General features: G+C 41.5%; 1 protein-coding gene across 1 annotated transcript; it reads left to right on the forward strand.

The window, feature by feature from the left end:
• The first annotated feature begins 1102 nt into the window (after positions 1–1102).
• Positions 1103–14636, forward strand: LOC115566837 (basic helix-loop-helix transcription factor scleraxis). The gene is made up of 3 exons (XM_030392856.1): positions 1103–2073; positions 2486–2702; positions 14378–14636. Exons 1-3 carry the CDS (start codon positions 1679–1681, stop codon positions 14414–14416), a joined length of 651 nt encoding a protein of 216 aa, XP_030248716.1. The 5' UTR covers positions 1103–1678; the 3' UTR covers positions 14417–14636.
• Positions 14637–15737: the final 1101 nt, after the last annotated feature.

The raw sequence follows: 15737 nt of genomic DNA on the forward strand, positions 1-15737 counted from the left end.
GCAAAAACCTAATTGGAGCCAAACTCTGTCTGCAAGATTCATAAGAGCAGAATTAGATTTGTGCATTGGGAGGAAAGAATTGTGAGCGTAACGGAAGATTTGAGCATCCAAGAGGAATTGTTTCAAATGGGACTGTCAGGCTCGTAATGATCAAAGATCACCATTGCAGTCTCTTGAGCATAAACTCAAACTGAGAGCACCACTTGTTCAATTTGCAAGTGAAGAATCATGTTAAGGTCACCCAGTTAAACCCTTCCAGGTACTTTCAAAATAAAAACTGGTCTGTGGTGTTTTTAACCAGCGGATAGAGACAAAGAAGTATTCACTTCTTGTCTCAAAAATCAAAATGTGTTGTCAATAAAAAACTAAAATCACTTTCAGTTTATTGGAAAATGATTTGATTTGAAGTCATTTTCAGATTCAAATCTATTCAAAAGTAGCCACCAGTTATTATCATCCTGGCCGTGCTAGCCTTGTTTTAGATGATTTTTCTAGTGAAAAAAGAAAATATTTTTCCTTTAGTCCTCTTGAAATGAATTATTATATACAATTTATATTAAATGAATGTGGTGCAGTTCTTTGTTGCATGAAAATTTGGACCCCAACAAGTGAAAATAACTTTGAGTTGACAGAGTAATGTTCAATGTGTCTTGCTGCAACGGGATACAAAAAAACACAGCAAACCGAATTAGAGATTGTCTAAGACTGTGGCTTTATCACTCCTGTGAGATGACAACACCTTATCTCCGTCTCTCTTCCATTTTAAATCAGTGTCCAGGAAACTGAATTCATCTACAGTATTAACATTCATAGGATCCTGTGTTTCAGAGACCTCTGTGGTCACAAAGGTCATCAAACTCATAGAGCAAATGCCGATGATACAGGTTCTGTTTTAGGGTGGATTTCCCCTGAAACACACGAGCGTGCAGCCAAAACAAACTCCCGCTGATGGTTTGCCTCTTGCCTCCGGTCTCTCTGGCCTGCTTCTAGACAGCAGCCGAGGGACCCTCAGCGCTCAGAGGGAGGAGCGGAGGACTCCTCCGGCCCTCCCACCGGCTATAAGACCAGGGGCAGACGGAAACACTCAGACAGCAGGCACACGTGGAGCAAAGAGGCAGAGAGAGAGACAGACAACTAGAGAGAGAGAGAGAGAGACAGAGAAATTCAGACTGCTGCCACAAACTGGGAGCAGTTTGTGCTATTGGGATTGAAACAGAAACAGATTTAGAAACTCAGAAGAGCCAAGACAGAGATCTAGAGAAGAAAGAGTCAATCTGATTTCATCATGCCATTTTAAATTTGGTCCTAAGGATTAACTGGAAGAAAAACTGACCTCTTGGATTTGAAGAGAGAAAAGCAAGACGGACCAGGAACCTGAAGCCACCTGTGACAGCAGCGCTCAGGTCAAGTTGCTCTTGACCACTGACAGAGGATCAACTTGCTGATCTTATAACCCCAACCCAATTCAACTTCATCAGGGCTGCATCTGACTCACCTGGCTTAACACATTTTGCAAAGAAGAGAAGTTGGGGGTAAAGTGACGATTTACAGAGTGGACGCCGTTAGTCTGCAGCATCACCTACCGATAACAAACTAAAAAACATTACAAGCTGAACCTTTGCAAGTGGAAGTGCCACAAGGTCTGACTAGTAGCTGTCAGAGCCGATTTGCGGTGAAGATGACATTCGCCATGCTGCGCACGGCGCCTCCCGCAGGCCGCTTCTTGTACGGCGACATCGCCCTCCTGTCTGAAGACGACGATGAGAACGGGAGCGAGGGCTCGGGCTCCGAGGAGCGCACCAGCAACTCATCCAACTCTGCTGCCTTCCGCCTGTCCTCCTCGTCACCATCTGCCTTTCACATCAAGGTGAACAGGAAGAGGAAGCTGTGCGCGGGAATAAGTGGGGTAGAAGTAGGGACCATGGCAGGGAGGCTTGGCCCCCCGATGTCTTCTCCCCAGCCGGAGGGCCGCCAAAGGAACGCAGCCAATGCACGGGAGAGGGATCGCACCAACTCTGTCAACACAGCATTCACAGCGCTGCGCACACTCATCCCCACCGAGCCTGCGGACAGGTGAGGAGTGACATGAGTCAAAGTGACTCAGCACACTAAATACAGTTCTTCCATCTGCGAGCAGAAATAAATAGACTCTGATGTAGCTCACTGTTAAATTATTTTTGGGACAAGCTTGCAATCTAATTGAGGCAACACTGCATATAATCCTGGATGTTTCCTGTAATAGATGTGTCATAGAGTTAGTGTCCAGGAAGTTTCCAGTGCAAGCTTAAATGAAACATTCAAAGGCTAGTTTCACTGTCTGTGAGTTCTATCATGTTGTATATCACTTTTTAAAATATAAAAGTGCAACACTTGCGTAACAATGCATGATCATTTTTTCACCTTATTGTACACTTTTTAAATGGTATAATAATAATATGAAATATGTTGATTTATACCGTGAACCTCGTTCTCGTTTGATGATCAGGAAGCTGTCGAAGATCGAGACGCTACGTTTGGCCAGCAGCTACATCAGTCACCTGGGGAACGTCCTGCTCCTGGGCGATGGGCTTCATGACGGACAGCCGTGCCACACTCCCTCACCACCGTTCTTCCACGTTAACTCCTCCCCCACCCGAGGATCCGACCAATCAGGCCAGCCGAAGCACATCTGTACTTTTTGCCTCAGCAACCAGCGGAAAATGGTGAGCAGACGAACAATTATAAATCAAGAGGCAAGAAACAAAAAAGGCCAAAGATAAAAATCTGTTCATAGTAAAACAAATTCCTCTGTGTGACCTTAACAACTTTGATAATAAAAAAGTTTATGATGCCTTTATGTTGTAAATGCTAAAATCAGGGAACTTAAAAATAATTAATCCAGGATAAGAATGTTTAAAAAAACTCAGATTTTGCCTAAAGTAAAGCCGATCAATCTCTAGAGTGAAACGTCTTTTGGGAAACCGTGCAGTGCTTTAGGGTCAATTTGGTATTTAAAGCTGACCTGAGATCAGTGACTGTGCCTATAAACCCGATTGGCCCTGAGGGACATTAAAAGCAGAACCTCTTTAAAGTCCTCTTTTGGGGTGAAGGACTGTGTGTTATTGTTCTGTTGGGGGTTAGTTTTACTCGAGCAGGTGGCTCAAAAGTTCAGGCCGCTTTCTGGAACTCACTGCACATCACAGCAAAGTAGTGTGATTGTTATTCTGCCAGAGAGAGGGCTAACAACACACAGCACTGACAAGATGTGCACGACTGCTGCGTAAAAAAAAAACAAAAAACACCCAACTCCAACTGTGGTGCTTTTTTCTTTCTGTTTTTAAAAATATGAATCTGAATTTTTACAAGGGCACTTATGCAGCGAGTGAGATTTATGACCGGGAACCCATGAAATCCATCCAAAACCATGTGTATAATTTGAAGAATGTATTGACGTCAGCCTGAATAGAAGGTTTTAATCATATCTGACCTGAGATACAATGATTGGCAACTGGTAATGACTTTGTTCCACTGAAACTGGTTGTCACAAGACAAAAACTGCACATTTTATTCATTCAACTCACAAAAACCCTTTTGAGGGTTTGTTGTCCTGTACAAACATTTTTTTTTCCCAGAATTTAATGTCAGATGTAACATTTTTCCACACTTCTTCCACTGCTGCAGTGTCGTCCTACAGCTCAATAGAGACACAGAAAAGGAGAATTTCATCCGGTCTGAGGTTCAGCTCACATTTGATTGATTCAGCACAGGAAATCGACATAATCAAGAACACTCCTGGCACATGAAAATCGTCAGTCTGATGAGAAATAGCAGGGAATGAAGAATTCCTATCAGCTGACTGAAGGCAAATTAATAATATATGACTCCAGCAGCCTGTGCAGAGGATGATAGAGAGGTGACGTCCACTCAACTTTCCCCCTCTAACCTAGCCGCTGCCCATTTAGCAGGATTTATGGGTAAGGAGCTGACATCTGGCAGACTCCCCCGTTACCCCAGCAGTGTGTGAAAGCTAATACCCTCCTCAGTGTCTAAACCCAGAGACCCTTTAGCTGGGGGATAACCTGAGTCTCAGCAGTGTGTGTCTCCCCCCTCCCTTCTGCCTCCCTTCTGAACCGTCGTGAGTGAAAGCCTAGACGTCCTCAGCGTCTGAAACCCAGACACCCTCGGCTGGGAGATAGCTGAGTCCGTCTCTCTGCTCCGTCTCCCTTTCTTTTTGCTTCAGTCTGTCCTCTCCGTGAGTTCTTCGCGTCTGTTCTCTTCCTCCTCTAGCCTGGCACACTTCTCACTTTTTCCTCTCTCCACAAGCATCTCTCGTTCCCCCTCCACCCCCTCAGCTCTCTGCATATCGATCAGCCTGGTGGAGGTCAGAGCTGTCAGTAGGAGCTGTGTAATACTATCTGCTGCTGTCAGCCCGCTGCTGCAGACGCTGCATGACTGACCTGTAAATGCACGCTGGGTTGAAAACTATTTTGAAACGTTCTCATGTCAGACCCTTGAAATGTGGACACTTAGATTACTTGATGTCAGTCAGCTTATGCTGTTTCACATTAGCTCAACAACAGTTGGCACTGTTCTGTGTTGTGCGTGATGTAGGCAGATCGAACTTTTAATGTTTTCATGCAGTGCACTGAGAAAGTGAAGCCAGGTGAAAGTTATTATCTCTCAGTTTTCCCCTCGATTGATTTATTTAGATTGATCCACGACGATTACAAATGAGGAGAGAGAAGAGGAGTTAGAGAAAGATTTTTAACCTACACATGGTTTGTGCAAAAGGAGTGAAACGTTATATGTAAATTCAATTTAATTTTCCTTAACTGTGTCATATACAATAATTTTGCCTTCCCAGATCAAGTTCAAGTGACCCAAATAAAAGTTTGCTAGAAGTGCTCTTTGGACATGCTTACATAAAAACTCCAAGGTGCTCTCTTATAAACTCTAAAAGGAGCACTAAAGTATTGGAGAAGAAATTCAAACTCTAAATTTAAATATTTATGTTATTAAAAACTCAGAATTTTTTATTTTTCAGTAAACTGAATAAACAGACATCTCAGAGGTAAGTTAGGTCCCACAACACTGTTTGAAACTAGAAAGGTGGCAGGGTCCGCCAAATAACACTACAAAGTAAAACAGTATGAAAGTGCGTTGTCCTTTAAGGTCAATTTGTTTATTCAGTCATGAAAACAGTCAGTGAAGCTCTTCCTCTTTTGATAAAACTACATAGAGCACCTTTAAGGAAATTGTTATTCCATATTTTCGTTGACAGATCCTAGGAAAACCCAAAACACAGCTCACAAACATGTAGTTTGATTTTAAAAAAAATGCCTCCGTAAATTTCCAAAAAACAGCTGGGCACTCTACTTTTTCTAGACGTTGCACAAACAGGAGTAAAGAGTAAGTTGTTTGGGGACTGTTTTCTACGGCGGATTATTACACATTTGGTGCCGTAGTTAGCACTCACATGTACATGGGACTGACACAAAATGAGCCACAGTGCCCATGTTTATATTAACGAAGAAACACGCCACCCAGTGCAAAGGTGCATCTTATGGATGTGTTATCAACAGGTTTTTTTCACGACAACAATGATGATGACGCAGATAATACCTGTTAGAGGGATCAGCTCGTTGTTGGGTTCAGTCTCTTCACCAGACGTACCCTTTCAAGAGAAGCATGAGGGATCCCAGGCTCACCTAGCATATACATGGTTAACTGTGATTGGCAGAAGAGAAAAGAGAATTTCATTTTCCCTGGAAAAGTGGCCATACAGTGTGTTTAAGTGGGCTAAAGGGCAGAGTCAGAGCTGGTGATTACAGAGAGGAAATGATTGTGAGGGTAAAATGAGACTTTGTGTCCTGAGTGCTCTCTCTGTATGTTTTCATGGTCATTGAGGTTCATCACAGCTGTCAGGTCTGCTTAGAGCAGCCGCTTCAATTACAATTATTTCCAATGTGGGAGAGGCTGAAAGTGAGAAAAGTACACGCTCATTTCCTCTTATTACATGTGTGTATACAGTATAACTGTTTCAAAACAAACAGTCATGTTAGTAATGACTACTGCACGTATTACATATTCACTGGAATACTAATGTGATTTCATTATTCTGTGTTTATGCACACGATAATGACGGATTTCAGTTTGAATTTAATTCATTTGAGGCGTAGATGATTTATTAATTATGTCCGAACGTTGCCGTGGGGAGGGTGATTTTACAGCAAGTGAAATTAAATCTATTAAAAACTTCTCATTGTGCCTGTGCTGTGAAATACATTTATCTGTTTAGCAGCCCTGTGACGATGCATTAAAAAAGTTTCAGAATTCTTTGGACGGTCTATCTGAAGTTCAGTGGTAATTGAAGAACAGTGAAAATCTTCTTTGTCATTCTTTCCCGGTGAGACCTATTGAACACGTTCATTGCTCAGATTCAGTATGATAATCATGGTTAAAATCTCTTCTTCGTGACTGTTAGATATTTTTCTCTCTCAAGTTGTCAGATATATCCACACAGGGACAATTTGACTCAGTATCCTTTGATAAGGAGCCAGTCATCAACCTTATTCCTGACAAAATTTGACTTTACAAAGAAAAACAAAAAAAAACTGTTGTGGTGTGGAGAAGCAGCAGTTTGGCATGGATACACAGGAGCCCAACTGATGCCTTTGATACACGCAGTTAAAAAAAAGAAAAGAAACGCAGGTCGCTCCTGATGGCTACATCTGTAAATGAGATGTACGCGGCTGAGGATAGAGGCTTGAGGTGAGCAGAGGGCTGCTTAAATCCCTGCGCTGTCTGGTTGATTGATGCAGATATCCTGTGTTAGGCCTCTCTGCTTGTGCTGATCAGTGCGACTGTCAGGTGCTCAGACTCAACCGACAGCAGGATTTAAATCTTGGTGGTGGAGTTATCTCCACTATAGGTCTGCTAAAAGACACACTTAATGACCTTGGGACGTGTCGTACCAGGTGAGCATCTGCAGTGGTGTTTGAATACGTATTTATCGGTGCCATAGGTAAAGGCAGCATATGCGTGTAATGTTACTGAGTGTTAATGAGAGGATGTTTATTCAGCGTAATCGCAGACAAAACAAAATGGGAAAGCTTTTTCGAATGTGACAATCTGCCTACTTTTTGTCTCTAAAGGTGCACCATGTAGTTTTGGGGGTTACTAAACAAAACAAACAAATTCTGTTTGTTGTCACAACTGACTAAACTGAATAAACAAGGTGACCTTAAAGGACAACACGATTTCACACTGTTTTACTTTGTTTATATTTGGCGGACCCTGACACCTTTCTAGCTTCAAACAGTGATCTGGACCTTATTTTCCTCTGAGAACAACTTGTCTTTTCAGTTATGGAAAAATAAGTATTTTTGAGATGTATTATTACCTCCTTAGTATTGTCAATATTAACATTTTCTCCAAAACTACACAGTGGCCCTATAGGGCCGTAGCGCTTGAAGCAATTTAACAGTTTCCTCCTCAACCGTGCCTTATTGCTTTTGGCCTGAAACAAGGAGAGGGTCAATTCAATTCAGTGGCAAACGTAAACAGAAGCAGCGAGCCATCTGCCAGTAACAGCGATCATGCCGAACTTTTTCCTCTTCAGCTGGGGATCTAACGTCCAAACATTTTCCAAAGATCTGAAATTTAAAGAAGCTCATTTGCCAAATTAAACGCAAATTTATAAGTTCAGAAACAAAATAAAAACCTGGAAAAATATAACTGCTATGATACTTATGGTGAGGTTGCTGTTAACAGACCGTCGCTCCTTTGAGATGGTTGAGTTTAGTGGAGTTTACAAGCTTTTTTTTTAAGGCTCGGCCCTGTCTTAATTCCAGCTCGCAGGAATCTTATTTATGTGGAATTTCTAGAAATTAAAAAAGGCGTGCGTAAACTTAGCAAAACAGCGAGGCTAACAAATGAGTGTACAGCTGCTAATATCACGAACACAGCGTTAATTTAGAAGTTGGCTGCTGTAAAACTTTTATGTGTGATGATATTTGTGGGTGGCTGGAAAGCAGGGTGTATGGAAAGACGGTGGCACTAAAACTGCACCGTGCAACTGGAAACGGACTTATCTGCACTTGTGTGTGTGAGAGGGTGCATGCGAAATTGTATGTGTGCCTCTGTGTATATCTGTGTGCTTGTTAATTTTGAGATTGATTTGAGTGACACAGATTGACATTACCTCCCTGTAGATATACAGTTAAAACCCTCACACACACACACACACACACACACACACACACACACACACACACTGGCTGGCTCTCTGTGTCTGGAAGTCATTGGCAGTGCAGAGCGGAGTAACAAATGAGCTAATTGTTCTGTAAATGATTTATCCTCTGCTGAGGCCTGTACAGCCAGTGTTTAATTCAGCTGCTGCTATTAGAAACACATTGACGTTGGGCTTTGATGGTGATGTTAAAGAAGCCTGGAAACCGCTCTCTGTGAAACGCCCTCGCTGCATGCTCACACACGCACACACACGAGTATGACACATACGCACACACATGCAGGCACGACACATAAGGGTACAGCGCGCCACACTCTGAGACTTTTATCAAAAGCATTTCATTCTCTCTCTTCGTTTTTTTCCCCCCTTGCATTTTCACCCAGACGGCAGTTCGTTGGGTCTTTCTAGACACCCGAAGAAAAAAAAAAAACCTCATATATGATTACTCATTTAAGGAGCCCTGGATCACGACTGTGCTTTCAACACTTTCTAAAGTAATGGTTTGCAGGAAGTTGTGGAAGCAGAGATGGAGAAGCCGAGAAAGAGAAGGCAGAGCAATGGCCAGCGACTCAGCGGGATAATCAACTTTGCTATTTATCCTCCGGTTCAGACAGTTTGGTTTTCTGTGTCGAAACTACACTTTGCTTCTTTATTGAGAGCAAATGAAGCGTGCACCTTAAGAGGGCTTAAATGCATGGATAGGACTAATGACTGCGGCCGTTTGGTTATTAGTGTGTTTTCACTGGAAAAAGCATGATGTCACCTTCATGAAGTTTCGAGGTCATAGATGAAAACTAAATTACCCTCATTTGCTGATAATGCTGGTGTTGACTCGCAGTTAATGTTTTGTGCCTCAAGAGCGAGAGCGTCGCCTGTCAGTTCGAGCTACTCTAATGAGGTGCATCAGAGGCAGCTATGATACACTGCAGGCGAGTTTAAAATGTATTCTTGCCCACGTTCGGTGTGCGTCTGTGCGTGTGTGTGAGCCTGGCTCTGTGTATGACGTGTGCCTTCATGCATGGACCTGTCTGTGTATTTTTCAGCACAGATGGAAGCAGTTAAACCCTAATTTAACGCCAGCAGAAGAAGTCGGGTCAGATAACTAACAAAATCTATTAGCAAAACTATCATTCTGTTGTCATTTGGTCTTTGGGGAAAAGGTTGCTCATGGAGCAAATTAAAACAAAACTACAGGAAAATGATCCAGGGAAAGAGCAAATCACAGAGAAAAGCAGAGAATGGTGCAGTTTCTTAAGACAATATGTACTGAAGGTAATGACATATTGGCTGTTGCAGGCTGCACATCTTAGCACTGATGATAAAGTGCTGGTTGGTGTGTCACAGAATGAAGTCATCAAAATGAAGTCGAACTTGTTCTGGGGTCATTACAACCGATTATTAAAGGGGCACTCTGTAGTTTTGGAGAAGAAAATCTAACTCTAAATATTGATATTTACAACACCAGTGAGGTCATAATACAAACTTAGAAATATCGATCTTTTCCGTAAACGAATTAACAAGCTGTTCTCAGAGGAAAATATGGTCCAGAACACTGTTTGAAGCTAGAAAGGTGGCAGGGTCCGCCAAATATAAACAAAGTAAAACAATATGAAGTTGTGTTTTCCTTTAAGGTCAGGTTGTTTATTCAGTTTATTCAGTCATGTTAACAAAGAGAGCTTGTTTATTTAGTTTGTTAAGACATAATCATTGAACCTTTCTCTCCGGTTAAAAATGTTGTCCCCAAAACTACAGAGCGCACCTTTAAAATGTGGGAATAATTATGTGTATGTGTGGCCGGCTGGTGCGAGTTACATTTGATTAGGCAATCTAAAATAAATCGTCTGTTTTTCAGAAGCCATCAGGATGCTTATTAGCCAACCGCAGTGAACATGAAGTAAATGTCTGATGCATCCAAGCCACATAATGTCAGACTGTGGTTTACAGCTTAATTTAAGCACCTGATGTGTTATTTACTGTAAGACATCAGCATTTTAATTTGAATGTATGTCTGGGATCTTCTAATCGATGTTCGTTTACGAGGGTAATTACAGCTTCTATTGGACACTGGAGGGAGCTGACGCATGCTCACATTTTCACTGGATAAACTAAAGGGATATTACCAGTTTTCATTTCATGGTTGAATACTAATCTCCTTATACGATTGTCGGGCCAGTGACCAAGTGGAATTATTTTTTCCAACCAGTCATTCCTCTCGCCACGCAGCCAGAAACTAAATTAGATGTTTATATTTGACAGAACGACTTAACACAGGAAAAAAGAGAGAGAGAGAAAGAGAGCGGGCATGGAAAATCCACATTTATAGGTAAAGGAACAGCCCAGATTGAGTTTCGGAAAAACTTAATACTAAAAGTTTGAATTTGAGTTGATAAGATGTCGTGAGGAGAGTGTTTACCGACTTCGCGTTCGAGTTAAAGCAGGCTCCTTCCACCTCCACCAAACAACAATATTGTTCAAGTGTGGTAATATCATCACATCGTATCTAAAGTAAACATCATCAGGTAATCATATTAGTGTTGGACAAATCACCCCCCTGGGAGGTCACTGGTATGTCCGTGTGTGTGTGGGTGGGTGGGTGGCTGGAGAAAGAGAGAGCAGAGATGTCATCCGACCGTGCCCTATTAGTCTTAGGAGATTGTTTTGACTACCAGGCGAGCCTTAAAGCCCCCCTCCTCCTGTTTTGACTGAACCAGTTACACTCCAGCTGAACCGCCCTCACCAGCTACAGCTGTGCTTCCCAAACCGCCGCTGAGCGCTCGCAGCGGAACGTGAGCCGATTCCGAATGATTTCATTGTAATTTGATGTAATTTGGTAAATCATGCAATTGTCATGTACCCACTTTCTCTGAACTGCTTCAAGTAGTTTTATATCCACAGATAAATACTTACAATTTTTCCACGGTGCCTTCCAACTCTCTGTTTTTCATAGTTTGTGTTTGGAGAAAGCATAATATTAGTCAGGAGAAAAAAGTTTTCCAGACTCTGGGAGAAACGTATGAGACGATTCCATGTAGAGTGTGTGTGATAGCAAATTACAACAAAAAAAAAGAAAATTATAAAGATACTCCTCAGGTCATTTAGGCTATTAGACACTACTAATAGTCATTAAAAGCAATTGATTAGTAACCATTGATTGTTCATTGTGGAAAAAGATGAGTACCTATGTACAGTCCTGTTCCATTTTTATAATACTAATTGGTCATAATTAATATCAAACGTAAAGCAAATGCTGTTTCCTGGCAAGATTCCTTCCAGGGAAAGGAAGTGAGACTGTTTTGGACATTTCATAACTGTAAGAGACGTGTTTCAAAGCGCAGGAGCTGGACCCCAAAAACCAGGGTTTGAATCTTTACTTGGCTGGTTTATCTCTGCCCGCACTTCAAAGTTTGCAAAGGTTTGATTTGGCCCACCAAATGTTTCTAGTGAAAAAACAAGAATAATATAAATTGTTCCTTCTGCTATCTTTTATTTTCCTGTGAGGTAAAAAAAATACTCATTATATACTTTATGTAGGATCTGTATTTAGAGATTTTCTTTCTTAATCAGAGTACAGAGACACTTTGTTCAGAGGGTCAGTCATTTAAAGTCACTCAGGACTTAAGTACCATTTTGCATCTTAACAATACAATAGTATTGTCAAAAATATAAATATGTCAATACATACTGGTCCTGATTATTTAAAGTGGTTCCAGTGCTCATTTCCTGCAGAATAGATACACCTGTACAAGCTGTTCTCTCTCGCTCTCTCTTGCCTCCGACAGCGAGTCGATCGACTCACCGCTGTAGTGAACACAGAGGCCCAGCTCTTCTAAATATGGTCAGACCTAAATAAACGTAGATGCTGTTGTGCTTAATACATAGTACACAAGTGTTAATCTTTTGATAAATATCAAAGGTAGAAATAATATAGCGACAACACCACGATACGACACAACAGGTTTTTGAGTTTGGCCCCTGGTCGACTATTGAGATTCAGTTTTGGCTTCTGAGGTACACACAGTTTACAGTGACAATATTAAAGCACACATTCACACTATTCATCACAATACACTAACATAATTAAACTTAATGCACCTCTATTGTGAATAACACAATAGTTGGCAGAATTTATATAACAAAACACAATGAAAATAGACCAAATGGTACAATCCAGGCAATAAAGCACTTAAATGTTAAACAAACTAGTATTCAGTCTTGTAGCTGCAATGAGTCTGGTATACTGAGCACCCAAGAGAGAAGGTATTTAGAAAAGCACACCAAGAAGTACCTGGTTTTAGACATAGCAAAAAAAGATGTCTATTTGCATACAACGCTAACAACATAATGGTGATGGTTCATGTTTAAATATAAGCAATCTAACAATGATCCTCAGCTCTCAGTCCAGCTGGACGACGTATTGACAATAATAACTCCTATTTCTCCTCTCACTAACCTCAATCAGTGGGAGGACCGATTCCTGTCCAAATCCTATGATCTCACTCCCTCATTACCGCCTGATACCCTTCCAAACACCTACCCACCTTTGTTGATGTCAGTCAAACGGATTTTTCCAAACACCTACACGTTGTGCACGGTCTGAGAGGAAATGTGTAACAGGTGTTCGGCTGATGAGAGGAAGGCGAGGGGGAGGCGCGAGGGGGAGGCGCGAGGGTTAGTCGAGACGATATGAGAAGGGGAAAGAAAAGTCAGGAGAGGACAGGAGTGCAGGGGAACTGACTGACACTCTAGAAAGTGAAGTTGTACCTGTTTTCACCAGCTTTTTTTTTTTTTTTTTTACACATTTGTCCATAAAAGGTGAACACAAATTAGGATGAACGGCCTAAGATAATTTTCTATGAGTTGATCAACCAACAGCACTAAAAAGTCATTAAAAAAGCGATCACATGTTCCGTAGCACCCACGGTGTGTTCGCTGCCTGTAGCTTGGAAAGTGAATGGTACTGTAGATGGCCTGAGAAGTGAGCAGAGCAGAGGTTAGGTGAGGAGGGAAAATGTGATGTTATTTTCCTGGCCAGATAGAGAAAGCCTCCTCACCAGCCAAGAAATCAAGGCTTCACTGTGCTGATACCACAGATAAATGAGAAGCATATCATCAAGCAGCGCTGTCGTACATCAGCTCACAATGTCACTCCTCAGGCTCCTGAAAAGTTAGCTACCACAGTTCATGTACAGTATGTGTGCACTGGTTTTAGAAAGGGCGAGACGCTTGGAAGAGGAGGATGAGGGGTATTCAGTTGGTTGTCATCTGCAACGCTGGCACTGGATGGCGATAAATCCTAAACAGTGGACCTTTAATGCATTTTTTAATATTTGAGTAAGTGTTTGACAATTGTGCCATACCAGACGGGTTGTCATATTGTTTTTTACTGTGCTTTACATTCAGGAGTTTAGATAAATTGGTACAAAGACTCAAATACAGAAATGACTAATTATTAGCAATCACTTTTGTTTGAAACCAACTTTCAATCATTGAGAGAAACATTTTGGAGAAATTTGGGAAGGGTGCTTTATCGCTTTCTCGCCGAGAGTTTGCTGAAAAGATTGATATCAGACTCGTGTAGGTGAATATTAAACTACAGCCAGCAGCAAGCTAGCTTAGCTTAGCATAAAGATAGGAAAAAGCCAGTCTGGCTCTATTTAAAAGTCAGAGAATCTCTCTAACAGCACGTGGAGTGGCCCATATTATTTTTCATAATCTTCCAGGTCTAGTTGCAAAAGCTCTACCCACAGATAAATGTATACTGCCCGTACTGTTCCTTCAAACGAGCTGTTGCAACTTACGTAAGGTTGTGATGTCACAACTATACCGTCACTGCCCTCTATTCACACACAGGGTGAATAGACGTGCTTCAGCAGTGAACAATGTGAGAAAAAAATATATAGTTTGAACATTAAAGCATGTAAACATTTTCGAGCATGTATGAACCTGAAAAATTAGCATAATATGGGACCTTTAAAGCCCACCAGTGTTGTATTTATCAAAAACCTTTGATTGTAAGAATGTTTTGTGCGGCTTTACAGGGAGATAGCTGTCTCCTACTCGTCTTCATGTTATTAAAGCCGGGCTATTCCTTATTGATTTCAGCGTCCAATCCTCAATGATGTGAGATTTTATTTCTCTCTCTTGCAGAACAAAGACAGAGACAGGAAGACGGCCATCAGAAGTTAACGACGAGGACACAAACCACACGGATAAAACGCTCGTCACTCTGACCGGGCTTTCAGTGATTTTACAGTTACTGCGATTTGAAGACTTGTGATGCATTTCAAAGACTTTTGCAGGACTTCTTTAGCACTTCCAGGACTTTTCAAGGAACTCTACCAAGCAGTTCTTCTTCTTTTTAAAACTTTTTATATCACTTTACAAGAACTTTTTTTTTTTTTTTTTTTTTTTTTTTTTTACTTTTTAGGGCATCTTCAAACATGTTTGAAACACTTCTGAAAAGCTGAGCAGTACTTTAAAGGGCTATCACATGATTATCAAGACCATGAAGAACCTTTCAACACCACTTTTTACTGACTCAGTGACTCTCTGCCCAGAGTCTGGGGAACTTACGGCACATGATCGAACAACACACAGAACCCATGAAAGACAACTTTGTACTCATCAAAAGCTGTGTGTTATTAATGTGTAAACTGAAATATATATATGTATATTTATGTGACATAACATGATATAATGAAACTATGTTATTTAACCAGCATCATGACAAGTTTAAGGTGCAAAACATTGGCTATTGACACATTTCATGGCATCACAGGAAACATGCTGGAACGTTTGTGGTACTGGTCATTCCTAATAATCATTTCTGAACATGTCTAAATGCTGGAAAATAACTCAAGATGACCAATAAATTGTTTGTATATCTGGAAGTTCACTCATATGTTGGTGGTATTTTGAGCCTATTGTACTCTCAAATCCTCCCCCGTTCCAACCAATAAACATTATAAAAAGTTTCCACTGTGAAACTATCCCGCGTCATAGAGATATTTTAATACCAAATGGTGGTTTTATCATACTTTAGCTCATTCGGGGCAGCTAGGAGAGAGATAATTTTGGAAGTTGCAAATAAATTCCTTCGCAAAGGAAGCAGCACAGCGAGGATAAGTGGAGGTTCCACAGTGGCTACACCTGCAGCTCACATCAGCCTAATTCCTAGTTTTACTCTTGGCTGTCTCTCTCTCTCTCTCCCTTCCTTTGCTTACTTTTTTCTCTTCTGGGGCACCCGGATCACAGCAGACAGAGACAGAGAGGGTCTGAAGATGAGGCGGACAAGAGGGGTTTTGAGGAGCAGAGCAAAGGGCGAGCAGAAGAGAGAGAGAGGGGGGTGTAGGGAAAAAAAGAGAGCAGAATTGAATCTGCAGGTGAGGCTGTTTGGACATCTGCCTGTGTCCCCTCGCTGTCCTCTTCTTTACCTTTCCACGTGCGCTCTCTCTCTTCTCCTCCTCTCCTCCTCTGCTCTTCCTCTCTTTTCCCCAGAGTGCCACTG

Source organism: Sparus aurata, chromosome 17, assembly GCF_900880675.1.
Source record: "Sparus aurata chromosome 17, fSpaAur1.1, whole genome shotgun sequence".
NCBI classification, from domain to species: Eukaryota; Metazoa; Chordata; class Actinopteri; order Spariformes; family Sparidae; genus Sparus; species Sparus aurata.